The sequence below is a fragment of the Lynx canadensis genome, chromosome A2 (genome assembly GCF_007474595.2).
Source record: "Lynx canadensis isolate LIC74 chromosome A2, mLynCan4.pri.v2, whole genome shotgun sequence".
Classification (NCBI taxonomy): domain Eukaryota; kingdom Metazoa; phylum Chordata; class Mammalia; order Carnivora; family Felidae; genus Lynx; species Lynx canadensis.
The window spans coordinates 86159088-86181721 of record NC_044304.2 but is presented as its reverse complement, the minus strand read 5'-3'; the positions used below and the strand labels follow the sequence as shown (position 1 = coordinate 86181721).

The window sequence follows — 22634 nt, the reverse complement described above, 5'->3', positions numbered from 1 at the left end:
CAAAAAAAAAAAAAAAAAACAAACCAACAACAACCCTCTTTTGGTCATGTGTTAAAGACACTCAACCATTGTCTGTTGGGGAAGAAAAAAATCAAAAGAAGGGGTGGAGAAGGGGCGGAGTGGGGCTGGTTAGTTAACTTGGGGAAGAAAAGGGGAAAACACAGCAGAACTGGGTTCTGTCCCTGACCACTGATGAATCATGGCCATTTGTTACGGCTGGAATTGAAGTGCTGTCATGGTGTAGGCATTAAGTTTATGATGAGAGTTCATCTTTGAGAAGTATTGTGTAATTGTTCAAATGGAGAAATTTGACATAGTTTGAGAAATAGGAATGAATTGTATAATCAATCCAATATATAAGAAATCCCAAAATAATATTGAAAACAAGTCTTGAATACAAGGGACTGAAGGTACTAATAGAGACAGATGACTTCGTCTACACAGCACTCCTAACCATAATGTTTTCATGCACAGTCTTATTACAGATAATTACTACTCACCATGTGAATGACATAATTAAAGTTAAAATCATTATTAACGGGAGCTGGATTAGTGAATACTATTAGAATTTACAAAAATAAAGGCTTTCATTTTGAAGTTATCCACCTGATATTTTAGAGTTATGCTTTTGGTTTAAATGTACTAAAATTTAGTCTGCAGGTATCCTACCCCTATAAATTCTGTCCACAATGAATGACATCTTGGCAAAAATAGATGGATCTCTGTGTAACACAAAGATTTGCAGTAACATTTGCAGGTAGTAAATATACTTAGCTTGAAACACAGGGCTCACTTTGCTGTTTTACATTGGCGTGTCTTCACCCAAGTTGGCCAATTTTTATGAAATCAACTCTTGTAGCTAGCTGTGGACATTCTGAGAGAATCGTATTTTTAAAGTGTGGGTCATCTTAGAGTAAAATTTAAGGAATTGTGAATAAGAAAAAGAAAACCAATGTGTATAAATTCCATTTGTAGGCCATGCAAGCTATTTTTAGAATCCTTATTCTTGGTTTTAAAGGTATAAAATATTTAAATATTATTAATTATAAAAAACAACAGGAAATTATACAGCATACAACAATATCCTTTAGATAATTAGGCATCATAGTATCTCTTTTCCCCAAATTGTAAGAAACCCTTAGAACCCCACCACCTTTTAAGATGAATCTGCTATTACTATATAAAAATATTTGTACTGTCTTGATTTTCAAATGTTTGCACATACCAAACTTAGAAGTTTGTATCTCCCATCCGTGACAGGTGAGTAAAGTAGGTGATATTATTGACATCTATCAATGGAATTAGGATTGTAACTCTAAGTTTACTGATATGTCCAGGTAGTCATGTTTTCTTTGTAAGAATAGCAGGAATATTAATCACACAAAATCTAAAATCTGTGCTTATCAAAATAAAATGATTGCTCTCTTGTTTTTCTCACCATTACTCATTACTGCAGAGGGTGAAATTCCTGGCCATACCCTATTGTGGTGCTTCTGTGGACACTTAATAGATTAATTCTGTATTAACTGTATAAGCAGTGAATTTGGTCCAAACACACCTACAATCTTACAGAAATATGCTAGGTTACAGTGGTGGTTTATTGTATTTAAAGTATATTAAAAACATAGCATCAGAAAAATATCAGTCAACCATCCTCCTTTTTTCTCTCCCATGAGAGCCTACATCCATACAATTAAAATAAAACCCCCAAACTGGAAGGAATGACACATTTGTTAGTTTGGGTCATTTCAGATGTTACCCTCTATCTCTTACTGTTTGGTTGTATCTTTGCTGCTCACGAATACTGAGAGATAATTGAATTCTTCCCTCTGTGTAGGCATAAGGAAATGGATTCCACATATTTTGTGCTATACCCTACAGTTTAAAAACAAACACAAAAACAAAACAAGAAGTAACCAACAACTCCAACTCTCTAGGGTGAAAAAAGATCTTACAATGAAATCTAGATTTTCAAGCTTCATAACTTTTGTTTTTGCTTTTGTTTTTAATGAGAAGTCATGCTGTAGGTACTGATTTCTTCTTCTGAGATGGGCTTGTGTTTAATGGGGAAGGGAGAAGAGCAGGAGGAGAAAAACAGAAAAAGGGATGAATGAAGAAATCTATTAACAGAAATTTAAAAATAGAGTAGCATAAAAGCTATTGCTTGGTTGAAGACCTGATACAATTTTTCTTTTAATGTTTTTTTTTTTTTTTTTTCCCTGAGAGAGAGAGAGAGAGAGAGAGAGAGAGAGAGAAAGGGGGGGGGAGGGGGAGAGAGAGAGGGAGATAGAATCTGAAGTAGGCTCCAGACTGTGAGCAGTCAGGTCAGCACAGAACACAACGCGGGGGCTGGAACCCATGAACCACGAGATCATGGCTTGATCCGAAGTCAGAGGCTTAACCGACTGAGCCCAAACTTTGATGGTAATTAATATAACGGATAATATTTCTACATATTTAAATCAGAAGTTTGTCAATATAGGATTCCGATGGGCAAACAATAAACTTCCAATGAGCATTATTCAATGCTACTTCGTATCCATTTAGCATTATCCATTAGTACTTGTTTAATGTTACTTTGTGTGCATTCTTTCCTTAAAAGTTTAATGCCTTGTCAATAACTATATTACTTGGGCCCCTCAAAAATGTCCTCTAAATATTTCTCTTGTTTGTAGGAGATATTTGACCATATTTCTTCATCTCAGGTAGTGTCTTTTCCATGATGCTTTCTGTAATGGCCTCTGTGCTGCTTTAGTTTAAAAATACTGAATGTGAACACTGACGTAAAAACCATTACACATGCCCTTAACTATTCTCCTGGGAATTGATAGTTCTGAGTTGCTTTCTTTTCTTATTCCTATCTCCTGAAAACATTCCCCAAGGACTGAGATAGTTGAAGCTTTCTGTCGATTTGTTTTTAACTCTGGCTTTGTCTGGCACTCGTGTGTGTGCAAAGGGGCATACCGTCTCACATTGCAAGTGTTTCTGATTCTGGCTCTCACGCTATCTTTACCTCAGAGACAGGTCCTATTCTGCTATTTGCATGTAAATAAATAAGGCCTGTTGTCACAGTTTTCTTAGTTTCTTAATGTATACCAAAAACTCTAGAAAATTCGTCATTGCCTTTAAATTTTTTTTGGCCAAGGAGAATTAGTTTTCTTTCTAGAGTCTCTTTGTGTGTTTGCACGTAAGAGAAAATATAAGACATTTTAGTTACATTGTCTTATTTTTAAAGCAAAAATGTTGAAGAAATCAGATTTCATTTATTGAAAAAAAATTATACAAAAACACTTATACATACAAAAATATGCTCACAAAAATTGAATTTTATGCTACCAATATGCATAGTATAAGCTAAAACAAAAAAGGAGATGGAAAATTTCATGGCTATTAGGTCATATTGTTCTTTGTTCATTTTTAATAAAAATAAAATGTACATAAACATTTACTTGTAGTAACAATTCAGAGTTAGCCAAAAGTTAGAAATAATAAGTTGATCATAAAAGTCAATGCTTTCCATGAACTAAATATTTTGGATTAAACTTTTTTCTAGAAATGATTAATACACACATCAAATCTTCATTAATCTTCCTTATTAGATTATTTCCTCTTAAATGCATAGTAGATATTGATTTCTGACTTCTTGCTTACGGATAGCCCATAAGACAAGTTTCATCATCAATCCTTATGATTTATAAATATTTTACCCGGAATAACAATAGTTTTGGTGAATAAGCAAAATTTTATTAAAATTAGTGGGATATGATCTGGCTTCCATGGAATTTTGCAAAATAACTGAGCTGAAACAATGCACTGTAGGAGGCTATGGCTAATCCAACAGGCACATAATGCTAGGTTGTGAAATTGATCCTCTTTTAGTTATCATACTTTAGAAATAAAAGCCACATTTTGAATATCCTCATTAGAAAGGTTTAGACCGATAAAGCCTTTAAGAGCAAACCTCACAACAAAGCATTAAGCAGTGATTTAGGCTTACAGTTGATAACCAACACCTTCAAGAAAGAATTATAGAAGCAATATGTTTCTTCAACAGCTTCAGATATTAGAGAACACAGTGCTTCGTCAGAGGGATCTGAAGAAATTGAGATCTGTCTCAAAGGCCAAAAGCTAACTGTGAAGGCTGACTTACCTTCTCTAGAAGTTTATTACATTCCTTTTGTTCTTTAAGCTCTTTCTCTTAGCTGTCAATGGGATAGGATGCACTTCCTTCGTAGGAACTCTGAAGTCATCATTGAAATAATTGACAGAATATGATACAGTATTTTTATGTAGGGAGGCTATTATGATACCAACATATCACATAGACAGTAATGGGCATCTAATTCTGCCATTCGTAATCCCCATGCTGGGAAGGAAAACCTTCTGAATCATTAAAAATTGAAACAAAAAATGAAGGAGTTGACTATTTGGTTATCTAAATTTGGAGTGGAAGGCTATCTTCAGTTACCTGAAATATCCTTCCCAAGCTCTAGTTCTCAGTCCCATTACATCCCACTGCATTTCTCATTTGCTGGCTCCTGCTGCCACACTACATGCTTAGGAAAAAACAAACTAAGTTAAGTCACGGTGGGGTGCCTTTTGTGAGGCCACTCAGAATAGGAAGAAAGAAAGAAAGAGCAAGCTAGAGATGCAGAGAATATAAAGAAAACAAACAAGGCACACACAAAAGGAATAAGGAAGAAGAAAACATCACCAGGTCAAGAATCATAAAATCACATACATTTAAAAATGTTTGCTACTAAGTATTATTGGTCTTCTCTGGGGAGAAGCCGGAAAATCAATTTCGAATTAATAAATTCTCCTTTCACAAGCTCCTCCTGAAACTCAAAAAAAGGGCTAATGAAAAATCTTACAGCCACCCCATAATTACAGCTTTTACGCATATGCAGGATGGTCATACTTTTTGCATCAGAAATGGCATTCTTTTCACTTCCTGCCAAAAGTGCCCCAGTACAGCACGATAGGGAGTTTAAGAATTTAAGATATTCAAGGAAACCTTTCCACCCCTGGCACACCACTTCCTTCCTGAAGGAGGCCTGTGCCCTGGGGAAAGGCCTAATCCCAGACCCTTCTGCTCTTTCTAGAAGGCCTGAGCTGGCCCTGCCAATGCTTCTCCCGGGGGTGGAGGTGAAACGGGTCCGCCATTGCTGCTCCCACCCCTCCCTTCATTCCCCCTCCGCATTCGAGTCCGTTTCGCAAGTTGCCACCTGTTCCCGCTGTATCCCCGGTTCGTGTTTTCACACTGAGGAAGTGCACTCAGCCTGCAGCATCCCTCCCTGTCAAGGCAAGGCAGCCCAGTGGCTAAAGCAGGGCGTTTTGAACCTTCTGGAGGTGGTGTCACTAGGATGTTACAAAGCCCTTCTCCCCAGCACTGTTCTTCTGGGAAGGAGAATTCGTCCCTTCACCCCTGTGTCCTACTAACGGCAGGTCTGGAAAGATTTTACAGCTTCAGGTCTTTCTCTGACAGTCCTCAGCCCGGCCCTGAGGCTCCGTCCTCGTCAGGTGAGCCCTACTTGGACAAGGGGGCCGCTGGCACAACTGTCATTTAAGCCACGCCAGAGGTTCTCGCCTCTGGCACTCCAGGGCAAATAAATAGTGCCACCTGGTAGAGTCGAAACTGGTGCTTTAAAATGCAAATACAAACCCCTCCTACATTTGTTGTCACATCACTTCTCCACGATTCCTAGGCAGGCGGTGGATTCTGCGCCCGGGAGAAGGGCTGGGGGGACGCTGCCTGCTGGTGCAAAAATAACCCCCGAAGACGCGAGCCCGGTACTCGGCAGGAGCTCTGCAGCCTGTGGATGCCCGCTGGGCGGCTGGCTGTCCCCCGGGAGCCCCGCGGGGCTGGGTCCGCTCCCCCGCCTCACGCCGGGCGGCGGGAGCAAGCCGACGCCGACTTTGGGAGTTCCTTTCTGCCTTGTATGGAGGGCTGCTCCGGGCCCGTCTCCGCCCGACTGCTCTGACGCCCAGCCCTCCTGCTTCCCACCCCCAGCCACCTCCCTCTGACTTGCCCGGAGAAGCCAGACGGAGCCTCTCGCTGCCACAAGTCTCTCCGCCTGCCATTCCCCCATTCCTGCATCCACCCCCACCCCCTCCCCAGCGCCGTCACCCCTCCTCCGCCCCCGCCTCCGCCTCCGCCTTCTCCCCAGCAATCAGGAGAATAAATCAGGCAGGAAACCGAGAGCGAGAGAGATAGCGAGAGCGCGCGAGCGCCGGCGGACTCGCCCAGGTCTGTTTCCAAAGTCGCCCTTGATGGCGGCGGAGGCGCGGCAGCCGCGGCGCGGAGCAGCAGACGCGCGCTAGTGGGTCCGCCCGCCGCCGCCCCTTCCCCCGCGCGGGGTTCGCCCCTGCCGCCCCCCGCGCCTGTCCGCGCCCCGGCCCCAGGCGCGCCAGCCTTCCGGACGCCCGCGGTCCGGGCGGACTGTGCTCCTGGTCCTCCGCCCGCGGTTTCCAGCACCGCTCCTTCCCCCGGCCGGGGAGGGAGGCGGGATTGATCTTCGATCGCGAAGATGGCTGCTGGCTGCCTGCTGGCCTTGACTCTGACACTTTTCCAATCTTGGCTGATCGGCCCTTCGTCGGAGGAGCCGTTCCCTTCGGCCGTCACGTAAGTCGCCGGGCCGGGAGTGCGGGCCGAGGGGTGCGGCGGGAGCTGGGCGCGGGGACCGTTCCCGACCAGCGGGGCTTTTCAGCCCGTGGGGGTGGGGAGCGAGCCGGGCTCGGATCTGGAGAGGCCGGGGTGGGAGGTGCGCGCGGCTCGCCGCCGGAATGCGCGCCGAACCGGCGTCTCGGGCGCCTCGGTGGGGCCGGGCTGTCCCGGGAACCGTCCGCCGCCGACGACTCGCGGCGCCTCCGCCCAGCTCTGCAAGGATCCCTACACTGAAAGAGTTTAGCTGTGCTGGGGCGAAAAAAGTTTCCAGCCAGATACCCGCTGTCATCAGACTCAGTCCGGTAACAAGTTGCGTTTGGGTGGGTGTTTTACAAATAGGTAATTTCTGGCTTGCTAGGGCAGCGTGGACTCTTCCCTCACTTGGCCCTGGGGGATGCTCTCCCGCTGCTCTGGTACCCAAACTCGTTTAGGTCCCAAATTACTGGGCGCACTTGACAGTCATTCTCCTCCGAAGAGTGCTCACCCAACGCAGCTGAGAGTGCTGTCCACCTGGGGGTCTCGAAGGTCCTGGGACCACACCATCCAGCCCCCTCATCCTGCATTTGAAGCATCTAAGTGCCGGTAGACAAGCTTTTCCTGTTCTTAAAATGAATAGAACCTATTCTTTGAGGGAGGGATGATCGTCTCCAGAGTCTCCTGCAATTTTCTCTTATTTTTAACATTTCTAAAATAACTTAAAAAATTCGCTGCTGCTCTGGAAATAGAGCGCTTAAAGGTAACTGTATAGTCACACGGCAGGAAGGGAATGAAAAATAATTCTCTTCTCTTGGGTTTGAAAAAAGAAGGAAAGTCAGTAGCTCATAAAAATATATACACGTTTTAAAATGTGCTGAATAGCCTATGGGGCAGGTTGGGAAAGCATTTATTTTGCTTCTTAAAGGTACTTTAAAGCTTCTAAGAGTAGGTGATCTTAAATGGATGAGTCACTTTAATGCATTTTACATAACAAAAACAAAGCCCAAGGTAGCCTTCCCGGTATTTATGCTGTTGGGAATTATTTGCTGTCCTTTGTTAGCTGAGTGCTGAATCCTGGAGTTTTTGGTGGATGCTAACAGTGAATCTTTACCAGTCGAAACCCTGCAGCTCTTATTTAAGATGCAGCTTTTAAAGTATTTATTACATTAGGTGCCGGTGCAAGAATCTGAAGGATGCCCATTCTAACCCGGAGAAGGGGAGTGTCTAATATTTTTCGTCACTGATTTACAGTCATGTCCCTTTTTAGATAATCTTCCATAAAAATGATTGCAGATCCTTTTTGTTATGAAGCGAAAGGGAAAATACCATCTGTAGGTCTTAGTTTAATTGGCAGGAAGTTCCAAGCGGATATTTTGAAATATATAGAGTAAGAATTACTTTAAAGATGCTTCAGAATAATTCACTCTTAGTAGGCAATTACACTTTTAGTGATTTACTTTTTTCTTCTTTTTGTAGCTTGGCCTATAAAGCTAGAACTCAAGTGACTCCCTTGCGTTTGTGTCAAATGAAGAAGTGGCTCTTTAAAAAGGAATCATTGTGTTCAGTTTACATGCTTTTAACATGTTGTTTTTTTAACTGACAATTTCTCAATATTTGTTTCATTCGGAGGGAATACACCATCACCCCATTGGGGAAAACGATGGCTTTTTAAAGTGCAACAAAATACAACATTCTATTCCTGAACATCCCATTGTAAAATATTAATGAACAAATCCTTATTTTTGAGAAGGATATCTACAAAAAATGTTTTCCTAAAATTAAAATAATTCAATGTTTACTGTCAGAAATTCACTGGAGACCAGAAAGAAAATAATTGGTGAAAAAAGGAATTAGGAAACCACAATTTCTTTTCTTTGAAAGGATTTGAAATTTATTTTTTAACAAAGGAAATTGAAGACATTTTCAAATAGTGAAACGTTAATTATTTCATGGAATAAGCGCTTAATAAAAGACCGTGTAGAGCTAAGTCAGTCTCCTGTAGGTATAATATTAACACTATTTTTGTAAGGCTTCTGCATCTTCAGTAATTCATTTGAAAAGTTAAAATACCATCTTCTAAGGACAGGAGAAATGATAGTTGACATTTGTCCTTCATGGTAGATTTCTGAATAAACTTCATGAAATTTAAAAAGGTACAGTATTAATTTCACCAAGGTGTGCCATTTGCTTTTCTTGCAAGAAAACAATTCATACGGAGTGTTTACCATGATAAATCTCAAATAGTTGGGAAAAAATTCAAGTTTATAAAAACTCAGTACAAAGATTAGAGTATCACTAAAGGCAAATTATTACAGTCCTATTTCTAAATTTGTCTAGAAATCATTAATAAATTCTTTTGTTTTTTGACAATTTTACTTTTCCCAGAAAAAGTGGTATAAATAGTTTTTGAGTAGTTTAAGAGGAGAAACATGCCATCGAGACAGTATAAAATTAATTGTGCTCTCAGTGGGTGGGACTTGAGTTAGAATTGCTAATACAAACTTTTAATTTTTTTAGCTAGTGTTTACAATAATATTAAAGGCTTAAGTTTTATTATAATAAAAAAAGAAATAGTGTATCATTCTAAATACTTCTTTATTTTTTATGCTTTAGCATATATTGTTATGCAGCATATTCTTCTTGATTAAAGTACAGTAAATGTGATTAAAGTTATAGTTCTAACACCTAACCCTGAAATAATGAAGTGTTGTTTTTGTTTTTTTTTTTAACCCTACCAAGAAAGGAATTTTGATGCAATTTTTTTTTTTTGCTGTTAGGTTTTTCTTCTGGAAATGATTGTCTCAGTAAAGTGGGAATCATAAATATGCCATATGGTAGCAACCATCTAATGTATATTGGTTTATATATAAATGGAAAACACATCATTTTTATGTTATAGTACGCACATGTTGTATTGGTAGTTTAAGATACAGTTTTCAAAGAGGGAGTTCTTGCTTGTTCTAGAAATAATTTCTTGGCACATAATCGAAAACACTTCTATTTTAAAACTCTGGATAATATGTATTTGGCCAGTATTGTAATGCTAATTTAAATCTGTTGCTTTTTATTTTAGAATCTATTTACAAATCCATATTTAAAGAAAAACACTGTAGTGTAACTACTGTTAATGTTAAACTTTTATCTCAGTCATATCAAAATGCCAATCAGCCAAGAATAATTGGCTGAGAGCCCATTGGTATATGGGGATTTTAATATAAACTAATATAAACTTTTAATATAAACTGTGTAATAGAATAAATATATTAAAATAATATATAATTATATAATATATATAAAGTGTGTAATAAAATAAATATATTAAAAAGAATTATAGCTATCTACAGGAAAAAATATATCTCATGAGAGAATAGTACTTTGGGGTTTAAATACTTGAGATGTAAATATTTTTTGTTATTTGACAAATATATATTTAAAGACTATGGAAAATAAATTTTTTATTTGTGTCATAACAGTGGAATGCATATCTTTTTCATGTGTTAGAAGTGACATAATTATTTTCATGTGAGCTTAACAGTTTCTGTTCACGTACTACATGCACAAGGAAATGTGCCCTAAGATGAGATATGAGATAAAATATTAAGTGTAAATTAAAACCTAAAAACATTGAACATTAATAAATCCCTTTCTCAGATTTTTAATTTGTTCTCATAAGCTTAATCGTAAGATAACATTTATTATTCCACAGGTGTACGTTTAAAATATGCAACAATACATATATTTTTCAGGTAAGTAGTAGCATGATGTTAAGTTTCTTAATGTTTATATTTGGGTATATGTGTAGCTATTTGGATTGGCATTTGAATGAGCATTAGGCAGAATGTAATGTATATAGTCTAAAGAATTTTTTTGAAAGGTACATGAATCTAAGGTTATTATGACTTACAAAAAAGGAGATAAAATGTACCTTTATTATTTTGTATAGCTTTCACTATTTGATTTTAACTTAATAAATGTATATAAAATTAGAATCTATAGCACGTTGTTCATTGTGAAAATAGAAACTTTACCACTCTTTTTCTTCAAAGAAACCTGACTACACAGATACTTTTCTATTTTTTGTCCAACATTGATAAAAAATAACCTAATGAAATACTCTTCATTTTTGGATTTACACCTGGTAAGGTTTTGCAAAAATATAAAAAAGACATGCAAATTGTGTATTCAAATTTACTATTTACTTTTAGAAGTATATATAAGAAATAGCAATGCATTTAGGAACTTTTAAAATAACTTAAAATATTGTACCCATAACAAACTATTATTAAATTGATGTGTTTTCTGGAGTACAGTTATATAGAACACATACACAGAAATTTCTTTTTCGTATTTGTTAATAGAGATACAGATTTCCAAGAAAGCAATCTGTTCTTCTCAATTCACATCTTGTTTTCTAGGGTCTGTCTTCAAACTACTTATAACCTTAAAATGGAGACTTAAATGGTTAAAATAAAATACCTTAGGGAAATCACCTGATTTGTTTATTTCCTTCATTATCTTGCAGGCATAGACATAATCAGAGTTCTAACGTAAATCATACTCAGAAGTTTGAAAAAAAATCAGAATTTGTTTCATTATTTCTAAAAAGTAACATCTGGTTGTTACTGATGTGTCAGCCTTCCATCATTTGTAATAAAAGAGCTGTTTGTTGTTGTATTTCAAAAAAGCATTTAAGCTGCTTATGGTGGGGTAGGAACTCTGTTCTGTTACCTCCAGTCCGCATTTGCGGACTTGGCTTGGAGTGTGCATCAGACGCTGTGTCCCACAGTGTCAGCCACTTTGTCTTTTCATGGACTATGTTTAGTACCACAGATGTTCCCAAGCCTTTCATATGGTTGCTTTCCAGTAAACTTGGAACTGTATGGAGATGGTTGACCGTGTAGCTTACCCGTGATTTATTTGTGTGTGTGTGTGTGGGGGGGGGGGCACAAAATCATGAAACTGGTTGTGTCATATTTACAGATTTGAAAAAAAAAGGCAATTGACTTTAATGTCAACTGAACTAAAAATGGTGTAGTACTTTGTGAAAACTACGATTTTTACCTTTCCCGTGAGGGTTCAAAATATCAACATAGCATAATCAAGATAATTTGTCTACTTTATATTATAGCATTTTGTTTATTAGGGAATATTTCTGTGTGTGTGCACATATTACATACATACAAATGTGTGTGCGCACACATATGTATTTTTTTAACCTTCGTCAAGTGGTTTGCTGGGGTAGAAAAGCCTCACTAGGGCAATTTTATTAACAAGTTTCTACCAACCCACAACTGTTTTTAGGGACTGAATGTCTTTCAGAATATTTTTATAACACTAGCATTTCAAAATAATTTGTCAAGAATCAAATGAGATATTGTATACAAAAACCAGGTTGTAATGCTCAGTTCCTGTAGAGACAAGTTATTAACATAATTGATGACTAACAAATGAAGTATGATTCTCAAGAAGCTGTTGTCGTCTTTTTAACAAAATAACTGTGGGAAAGAAGGTATTGCACTTGAAATGTTGGGCACCTATTAAAAGGCCGTTGCATACTGAGCCATTTTTATTTTTGCCATTTAGATGTGGGATACTTAGAAATGTGTACGAATTAAACCTTTGGTGTGACATGCTTTAGGAACAAAGGATAAGTGTGAACAGTTTTAAAAATGTTATTTGCAAATATAAACTTTTAGATTTGTGTAATTTGTAGTCATTCAATATTATTGCTCCCTTAAAATTGCCATTTATACAGATTTTAAAGAGATAATAAACAAGGAAGAGGTTGACACTGTGGCCTTAACAAACTGGCACACTTTTACAGTTAATTTCAATAATGCAGAATCAGGTTGTTACATATGAAGCAATATTTAAAGTTCTCTTTGAATATGAATGCGGTATATTTCTGGCTAAATGTTATTTTAACATTTGCTTCTGCTGATTTTTTTTAACCATATGCTTCTGCTGGATTAAAAAAATAGAATACATTTTAAATTCTATATCATAAATGGAAGAACAACTTAAACTAGAAATGATGGCAATGGATAATAATGGTGTTGTCCATTTAAATGCTTCTGATTTGGGGATAATCTTACTGTCAATTTGAAATTCTTTTTTCCTGGGTAATTAAAAATTTATTATAGTTGTCTCCTGGCAAACTGAAAAAAAAGAAAAAAAAAAAAACTCCTGTATTCTTTTATTCAGATAATTAATTGCTGCTTCTCTGTCTCTTTCATACACCTACACATTTACTGTTAATCATAATTTATTATTATTTGCATATAACACCAGATCAAATGGAGAGTTTTTGGTTTGTTCTCTCCCAAGTTACCCGTGATTAAACCTCAGGGCCTACTTCTGTGAATCTTCTTTGACTATTTCCGAGGACTTTCTCTTACTCTCAAATATTTCTCTCTATTGGAAAATTGTTGAGGGATTCTGATGCACTCATAAATCTGTTATACATGATCAACACTTGTCAAACAGTCTAGACAATTGTTTCCTCTGACATTTGCCCACATACTGTGGGGGATAATTAGGGGAGAGAGGAGAAAGAGCTAATAAAATTGTTCTAAGGTGCCTACTGTCAGGCTATATAAAGGGATGGTTAGGCATTAATGATGTCTTATTTTGAGGGTTAAGGGAAGAATGGCTCAGTAAAATAAATGGGCTTAGGCACACTTAGAAAATCTGTCTTAGAAAAGCCATCAAAAGGTGTTGTGGTGAAAATGCCATGAGAAATGACGCATGTGTCTGTGAGGCAGACAAAGGAGCTTTCTGATTTACATGGTGCAAATTTACATTAAGGATGCTAAAGGGGGCGATTGGTTATTTTTTAATTTTCATTTTTTTGCCCATTTCCCAAGTGAGTGTGGTTATCCTAGAAATTACGTTGACCACACGTAATATTCATTTATAGAGGCCTAAATATTTATACTATGGACACGCACCTTAGATACAAAAGACAATGTAATTGTCTAGATCTCAAAAGATAGAAGCAATTAAACATTATCTTTTTAGGAAACCCATGGGAAAATGGTTAATTGGATAAGAAACATTAAAGTATAACACTTTAGTGAAAGCTTACTGATCATCAAAAAAAAAAAAAAAGGAAATTCTAGGAGTCAATTTCTTCAATTCGATTATAAGAAGTGAAATTACTTTGCAGGTAGGTAGGCTTCTAGTTAGTACGTTGAAGACCTCTGACCTCTAAGTACATAGTACATGTTTTAAAAATATTTCTAAGTTACTCTCTTTCTTAAACATCTCTTTCTTCAGATATTAACATCAAATGTAATTTAATGGTTAATGTAGTTATTAAGTGCCAATTATGTAGTGCACTGAACTATATACTGAGTATCCAAACTGAGGAAGGGAGTCCCCATTGAAGGCATTTACATTTCAATGCCCACTGTAAAGCTGTGGGATCTGTCAGAGCATGAGCAAGGAGAAGCACCTAGCATGTTGAAGAAAGTCTGCTTTGTATTAGGCATAGGGCTTCTGGGTGGGAAGAGATGTTGTTGGGATGGGGCCATTGGTTTGAGTCCAGGTTATATGATGTTTGCATCAGGGCTCTATTTCTACCTCACCCGAGGTAGGGGATGGGCAGCGTTCACAGCAACGTGGAAGTTTATGGGATCCCAGCGCTACATTCACAAACAAAGTTGGTCTTCCTGCTGAGATTTGTTCGCATTACAAATAAAAGTAATATGTTTTGAATCACAGTTTGTAGGGCCATCTGGATGGCTCGATAGGTTGGGCATCCGACTTCAGCCCAGGTCATGATCTCACCGCTTGTGAGTTCAAGCCCCGTGTTGGGCTCTGTGCTGACAGCTTGGAGCCTGGAGCTTGCTTTGTATTCTGTGCCTCCCTCTCTCTGTGTCCCTCCCCTGCTTGCACTCTGTCTCTCTCTCTCTCTCTCTCTCTCTCTCTCTCTTTCAAAAATAAATAAAGATTAAAAGAAAAAAATTGAATCCCAGTTTGTAGATGACTATTTCAAGAGGGCTGATAGCTAAAGCAGAGATGTCGAGAGCCCTTAGTAAACCATTGCAGCATTCCCAGAGTGAGAGATGCCCAGGGTCCACAAAAGATTAGTGGCAAGGGGACAGCAGAGCAGACATGAAACCTGATCGAGAAGTAAACTTTCAGGTGCTGTGGGATTTGGGGAATCAGGAAGAGCTAAGTCAGAGATCATTCTAAGATCTCTATTGGGTAGATCATGCTACAGTGAACTTTGTAGACTAGAGAACACGGGACGAATGATGGGGGTGAATGAAGGTAATCGTTTCACTGTTGGACATCCGTGTCTCTGTAGACTATTAAGTGATTAGAAATATGTATCTGTAGGGGCTTTGGATAAAATAAGAACAGTTCTAGTAGATATTGCAGACAGAAGCATGATTTCAGTGCCTTGAGGAGTTGGTAGCAGGTGAGAATATAACAGCAAGTGCAGATTATTCTTTCAAGGAATGGCATTGTGACAAAAGAGAGATATAGGCAGTTTAGAAAATAAAGTTTAAGGGAGTTGGCATTCTTTTCTTTACAGTATTAGGAGTTTTATTAGGTCATTTGGGACTGTACATAGCAGAAACCCATAGGACTATGTTAGATCAAAAGAGGAAATGTTTTTCAATGGTAGTGGCTGGATGATTAATCATGGGAGTTAAGGTCAAGGATGTATCAACAACTGCCAAAAGGGGTGGGGCTGCCGTCAGGATCACCTCTCATTCCAGTCTCTGGTTTTCTTTAAGTCGTCATTGACAGAAAAGAGACAGTTTTTAGAAAAAGGCTCCTGGAGGGTGGGGAAGGTTGTAGACACAACCAAATAAGTGCTACCAGACAGGAGGGTTGGGTTTATCAGAGGGAGAAGGCCAAATGGCGCAGATGAGAGATGAGAGAGGCCATGATTGATGCGTGAGTGTTCTGACAGAGGCAGGTGAGGAAGGGATCAAGAGGAAAAACAATGTCTTACAAAGTAACTTCTGAAATATGAAACAGCCTTGAGAATTAGAGCAGATGGTTGGAATATTGGATAGACACACTTTTAATTTGCTGGAGATGTTTTTAGAGAAGTGTTCCAAATTATAGATTCCATTCTCAAGAAGGAATGACATGATTCAGAAATGTAATACATACACATCAGTAATGTCCAAATTTTGAGATGCACCAGCTAGTGTTTTTCTTTATTTGATAGTGACAAAACTCCAGTTCCCCACTAGAGTCCCTTGGGACACAGCAACTTTTGGCTCCCTTTTGTCTTTTTCTTCTACCTTGTTTTGGAGAGATTATGTTGAAGGTCTCTGTGGTTTTGCGGTTTTAATATGTGCATTTGTTTATGGTAGAAAGATGACAGGTATCAGTGAAAAGGGAAAAAAAGCAAATAGTTCTTTTGCCAATTTAGCATTATATACTTGTTACTTGGTATATTGGGGTGCGTTTACTGTCAGTGTCTAGTCTTAAGCATGGGGCAGAAATTTGAATTGCGGCAGATCGTTTTTGAGAAAACAAAATAATGAATGTGATAGGATAACAAAGCACTGACAGGATATTCCTGCAAAGCCTGTCCCTGGTCACCCCTTACAGAGGCATGTCATGTCTCCTGAAGGTCTGGAAATCACTGGGGCAGCTGCCATCATAGTGGTTCCCTGAGTTTCCAATATGACTGAGTGAATGGAGAGGATCGCAGGTGCCACTGGATCTAAGAATCAGTCTTGATCTCATTGGTCCCAGCCCGGTGTGGAAAAACCACTCTTGTGGTTTGTAACAAGAGATGAGAAGAATCAGATGAGAAGAATGGGCTGTTTATTTCCCTTTTGTGACTTTGCCCTTTTTTCTCTCCCATAGGTATTCACACTGTATTTAAGCTAATTTTGATGTCTCTTCCTGCAGAATGTCTGGACACTAATTACTGACAACTATCTTCCAGCCATTGTAATATTGCTTCCTGATCATTGTGAGCTTCTTCCATATGCCAAACACTGTAAAGTAACACTGCATGTTTTTTAAGCGATCCACCTTTCAAGCCAGTCCCTTAAGATAAGTATTAGTATCTTCCCTGTTTTGCAGATGAGGAAAGTGAAACTTAGAGTATGAAGAATGTTTCTGAATTTTCTTAGGAGCTAAAATTAGATCCCACCTGGCTTGATACAGCGTCTTACACTTACCTGCTGTAGTTTGCTGCCATTTTACGGCAGGAGCTTTGATATGTTAGCATCCGCCCTGGTCCACTTGTGGATGGCTGCACATTCCAGCAGTGAGGTCCAGTGGAAAGAGGAGCCATTGTAAAGCAGAGCAAAACTAACTCTCAGTTTCAGTTTCTCCATCTACAGAACAAGGATAATATTAACTTAATACTGAATCACAGTGTTATATTATGAGGATCAAAGGAGAGGATGCTTGGGGATCTCTGAAGGACTGTTTAATGGGCAGGCTTTATTATTTGTACCACATGTGATTTTTCTGCCTTCAAGAGATCATGAATTGATGACTAAGGTTTAGCGAGCTAGATTATTGTGCTAATATATCACTCGGGCCATTAGAAAAGCCTGAAATGAATGGGAAGAGGAATTGCTTAGCAGGCCTTAGAAATGTCTCTTCTTAAAACTTGTGTAGCCTTTAATCATAAACAGGAGATGAAAGGAGTAGAGGGAATGAAGTGTTCTGTCTCTGGGTCAAGGACACAACCTGTGTCCTAAAAGGGACCGTGAAGACAGCAGAACCATAGAGGATTTGATGTGTTTTATCTTGACATTTCGGCCAGCACCTGTTGTATGAGAAGCATGCCACAGGAGGTTGAATCTATTTTTAAAAGTCATCCCTTTGCTGATAACCTCTCATTTTCAAACAAAGATGTGAGTTTTCAGCTTCAAGACAGAATATTGGAAAGTTAATAAAGCCGTGTGTCCTTAATGTTTATAGAAATGATTCCAGACATCCCTACAAATTGGGTGAGCACAGAATAGTAAAATCGAGACCAGTTGCATTTTTAGCAACCAACACAGAAGTCAGTCCAAATCTGCCAAGAGCATCCTGGAAAAGGCCAATTTTCATTTGACTCATCCAACTGATGATTAGTTGGACTCATTTAACGCCACCCCTTCCCTTTGCAGTATAAAGGGAGGTCAGCGTATCACAAACTCTTATCTTGTGTGGTGAGATATTGAACACCTAAATAAAATTACTCCTGCCCATGTTTAATCGATTCCTGGAGGAAAGGGATGTTTTAGATGAAGCTAGGCGTTAATAACATGACTCATGAGTACAACTTGGTGATACCATTGAAGCAGCGTGCTTTCAAGCACCAGGAACCTGCCTCGTCATGGCAGTCATCTTGACATTTGCCACAGAAAGGAATGTGTAAAATTCTTATGATGTTTGTCACTTTAAAAATACCAAACCCTTCATTGCCTTGACATTATATTAGAATTGACTAAATATGCATCTGCGAAAATGTTAGGGGACAGACAAATGGGCCATGGAAGCCTCAGGAGGATGGGCACAATGGAGGGTGTGCAGATTGCTCTAAATTAAACATGTAGAAGGCTTGGTTGTCTCTCAAAACACCTGATTGTCCTGTTGATATAAATGTAGAAATCAGAATTAATTTTCATGAGGTAAAACTGTATTGTGCCTGTGTAGCTCGGGGCCCAGGGGATTGATACATGGTGTTAGGTCTGCTGGTGAATAATTGTTTAAAATTTATATTAATACTCTATGGTAATAAATAAGCTTAGGGGAATGGTAACTCATCACAGAGCAAACCATGTATGGTAATTAGATGAGGTCATTCATCTCCTTAAATGATCAGATGTGACACAATCTGTCTGTGTGGTGTCTAAAAGCCAGCTGAGTCCCTGGGTGTAAATGACCATGACAGAGGGGTGCTTTGAGGGTTGCAAGCCTTGGATTTGGTCCTACCCCTTCTGGGTTTTTCTATAAGTGAAGCAGAGTAGCCCCTGGGATTCCGTTTTTATAATATGCAGAGGGATCTAAAACCTGAGACCAACATGCCACTCAAAATCTTTTTTTTTTTCTTTTTTTCTTTTTTCCCTGTTTTCTTCTGCATCCCCACCCTAATTGCAGGGAATCATATTTATATGGCATATATAAATATGCATATAACATTATATATGATGTTTATATTTATTATGTATGTAACAGTGTGAACATAAGATAATATGTAATATTACATATTTTATGCATTCTATGTAAACATAAACATAAGTATGTAACATTAATATATGTGAACATTGTATACAATAGAAACATATAATGACTTATATGAAGTGGAAATAATAAAACAGTAGAATACACATCGGGATTCAGATGTGTTACATGCATGTAGAATATATATTTAGAAGACATTATAAAACCTGAAAATGCTTTGTAGTGTCCAGCAGTGCTATCATACATATGAAGGATTGCAAATTTCGTTAGGAATAATTGGAACATCAAAATGGATGGGATGGGATGTATACTTGCTGACTATAATTTTAATTTTTTGTTGGCTTTGAGTCCTGTGATCACACTTTTTTTCATCTTCCAACTCTCCCATCAAATCACCCCCAGTGATTCCATATTGCAGGACTGGCCTCCAAAAGTTGCTAGGAAGCATTTGGTAGCCATTCAAGAAAAGCCAGAACCAGACTAGTGTCTTCTGGAAGTTTCTAGGACTCAAGGTAGGTCTTTGGGTATGGTTGAAAGAATCAGCGTTTTGAGTCAGGTAATGTGAAGGTTAAACCCTGCCTCTGATACAGCCCATGTAACCGTGGGAAGTTAATCTCCCTGAGTTGTAGTTTTGCCCTCTATAGAAGAGCAGTCGCATTCCATACCTTGTAGGGGAGATTATGAGGCTTAAATGAGAGGCCATCAAGTCCTGGTATGTGTATGTCCCACTGAATTTGTTGAACAAAGGGTGGAGACTATTAGCTTCTCTCATTCTATTTACCATGAAACCAGTAGATGCTGAGGTCTTTCTCCCAGTTTTAATCCACTCCTGGGGCTGTCTTTGGACTGTATTAGGAATTACTTAATTTTTCTAAATAGTCTCTTACTGTGCGCATGTTAAACAGATTAGAACATTGAGAGAAAGTCTTCTCTGGAACAGGCAATCAAAGGAGAGGACTAAGTAAAAAATGTAACACACCAGACCTTGTTCAGTGTTCTGAGCTTGGGTTTAAGGTTTTTTTTTATGCTGTATGTCATGGTTATTGTCTGAAGTTGGGTTTACATCACTGGAAGAGATGCTCAGCTACATCAGCTGCCACCTGGGACCATACCCTCTCGACCAAATTAGAACAGATTCCTACTAAGACACTCAGGTCTCCTGTCTTTTAAATGGATTTGGGTGTTGGATTCATGCTAAGTATCATCAAGTACACATTCTTGTATGCCACTACCAAGTACTCAAAGCTGTAAAAAGTGCTCATCTGGGGTGTGGTTGCAGCCTTTCTAACCAGTCTTCTTCATCTGAACCACAGAACACAGATAACGATCTGGGAGACTATTTTTCAGTTCTCTTAAAAGTGGTCTGTAACTAGTACCATTCTAGAAGCATAGAGAAGTTACTTTTTTTTTTTTTTAATGTTTTTATTTATTTTTGAGACAGAGACAGAGCATGAGCAGGGGAGGGGCAGAGAGAGAGGGAGACACAGAATCTGAAATGGGCTCCAGGCTCTGAGCTGTCAGCACAGAGCCCTACGCGGGGCTCGAACTCACAGACCGTGAGATTGTGACCTGAGCCGAAGTTGGACGCTTAACCGACTGAGCCACCCAGGCGCCCCTAGAGAAGTTACTTTTTAAAGAATGGATGCTTTTGAACATTAGGCTTAATTCTCTCATGGAACTTGCCTGGTTGGTTAAAATTGTGGGCTCTAAGCTCAGCTCTCCAGTTATTGCTGGGGTAACTTGAATGGTTGGTAAAACCTCATAAGGTTGTGAGAGTTAAGAATGTTAATTCAGGGTGCCTGGGTGGCTCAGTTGGTTAAGCATCCAACTCTTGGTTTGATCTCAGGTCATGATCTCACGGTTTTATGAGTTCAAGCCCTGCATCAGGCTCCCCACGCTGACCGTCTCCCTCTCTCTCTGCCCTTCCCCCACTCACGCTGTCTTTCTCAAAATAAATAAACTTAAAAGAATGTTAATTCATGTAAAGCAGTGGCACATAGAAAGTACTAAATAAATACATGATTAGAAGCAGGAGAATTTTGTGGATCAGGTGACTTGGGTTCCTGTTTGTTTCCATCACAAACGATATGGGACCTGAAGAATACGTGGCTTTCGCACCTTCTAACATCCAGTTGCTCAGCACCCAACTGTTACCTAACGACGTGGTATTAGTGTGTCTGTTGAACATAAACTAGATCTTTCCTGGGACTTGAGTACTCCAGTGCCTGTGGGTATGCTTTGGAAAAAGTCCCACCTCCTACCCCTTCTATTTCAGTTTCATTTCTGTTAATCTTTCTGAAATCAAAAATGGTCAAGTTTGATGTTTTCTGCCCTTTTTAGTACTCTGTGCTACCCTTGAATTGCACTTAAGAAATGTATAATGAAGTCAGGGACGTAGCATTCTTATGTACAGAAGAATAATGTCTCATTGTCACTTGATGCTTTTGCTTTGTGGAATAAATACTAGATGTTCTCTGTGGATAATATGTTGCTTGTAATTGTTGAAAGTTATCTGCAGCTGGCAACTCTAAAACTGTATCCCCAATAATTGTGATACTATGTATAGCATAGAATGGTGACCCACCTTTAAAAAAAATGTTTATTTGTTTTGAGAGAGTGAGAGAGTGAGTGTGATCAGGGGAGGGGCAGAGAGAGAGAGAGAGAGAGAGAGAGAATATCCCATGCAAGTTCTGTGCTGTCAGTGCAGAGCCCTACGTGGGTCTGGAGCTCATGAACCGTGAGATCTTGACCTGAGCTGAAATGAGTCTGACACTTAACGAAATGAGCCATTCAGGCACCCATGTCCCCTCCACCCCTTTTTTTAAGACTAGCAATAAATACATCATATCTTACCGTGAGGGATAAATTAATACTATCCAGTGTTTTTAAAAAACAGTGTAAATCAATTATACTGCTTAAAATATCAATTCTAATTTTTCTTCTTTTTAAAAGTTTATTCATTTTGAGAGAGACAGAGAGAGTGGGGGAGGGGCAGAGAGAGAGAGAGGGAGACAGAGAATCCCAAGCAAGCCCTGCGGTGTTAGCACAGAGCCCTCCGTGGGGCTCGAACTCATGAACTGAGAGATCATGACCTGAGCTGAAACCAAAAGTCAGACGCTTAACCAACTGAGCCATCCAGGCTCCCCTCCATTCTAATTTTTCGAGAAGAATTTTATTAGAGCTTATCACACATCTTAAAGTTTAGAGATGTATGTGCAGAATCACATACGATGTGGCTTTCCCTTGTGCCCAGTTGGCTTGCTTTCCTCCTAATGTAATTGTGTGATTAAATGGGAGAAATCAGGATATTCTTAAATTCTCGGCATTTATGCAAAGAAGATTCGAATCACATGATATAAAAAAGATTGAGTACTGTCTACCGATTTAAAGTACAGTGAATGAAAGCAATCTTCACAAAGGCATTTTATTTGAAGATGGTAGATAACATGAGCCCCTTGTTTAGAATTTACTAGTCTAGATTCATTTATTGACTTTAGTTTGGTATTTCTTTTTTTTTTAATTTTTTTTAAGATTTATTTTTGAGACAGAGAGAGACAGAGCATGAACGGGGGAGGGGCAGAGAGGGAGACACAGAATTGGAAGCAGGCTCCAGGCTCTGAGCCGTCAGCCCAGAGCCCGATGCGGGGCTCGAACCCACGGACCGCGAGATCGTGACCTGAGCTGAAGGCGGACGCTCAACTGACTGAGCCACCCAGGCACCCCTAGTTTGGTATTTCTAATACTGCATAATCTATTACCACAAACCCAGTGGTTTAAAACAGTGTATTTTTTTCTCATAGTTTCCATGGTGAGGAGTCTAGCTGTG

The 22634-nt window shown here is 39.0% G+C and overlaps 1 protein-coding gene across 1 annotated transcript in view; it reads left to right on the top strand.

The window, feature by feature from the left end:
• The first annotated feature begins 6442 nt into the window (after positions 1-6442).
• CACNA2D1 (calcium voltage-gated channel auxiliary subunit alpha2delta 1) overlaps positions 6443-22634 on the top strand; it is a 494736-nt gene continuing 478544 nt past the window's right edge. The window contains 1 exon segment of the mRNA XM_030307860.1: positions 6443-6625. Within this exon segment, the coding sequence (XP_030163720.1) occupies positions 6531-6625 (95 nt within the window). The 5' untranslated portion in view covers positions 6443-6530.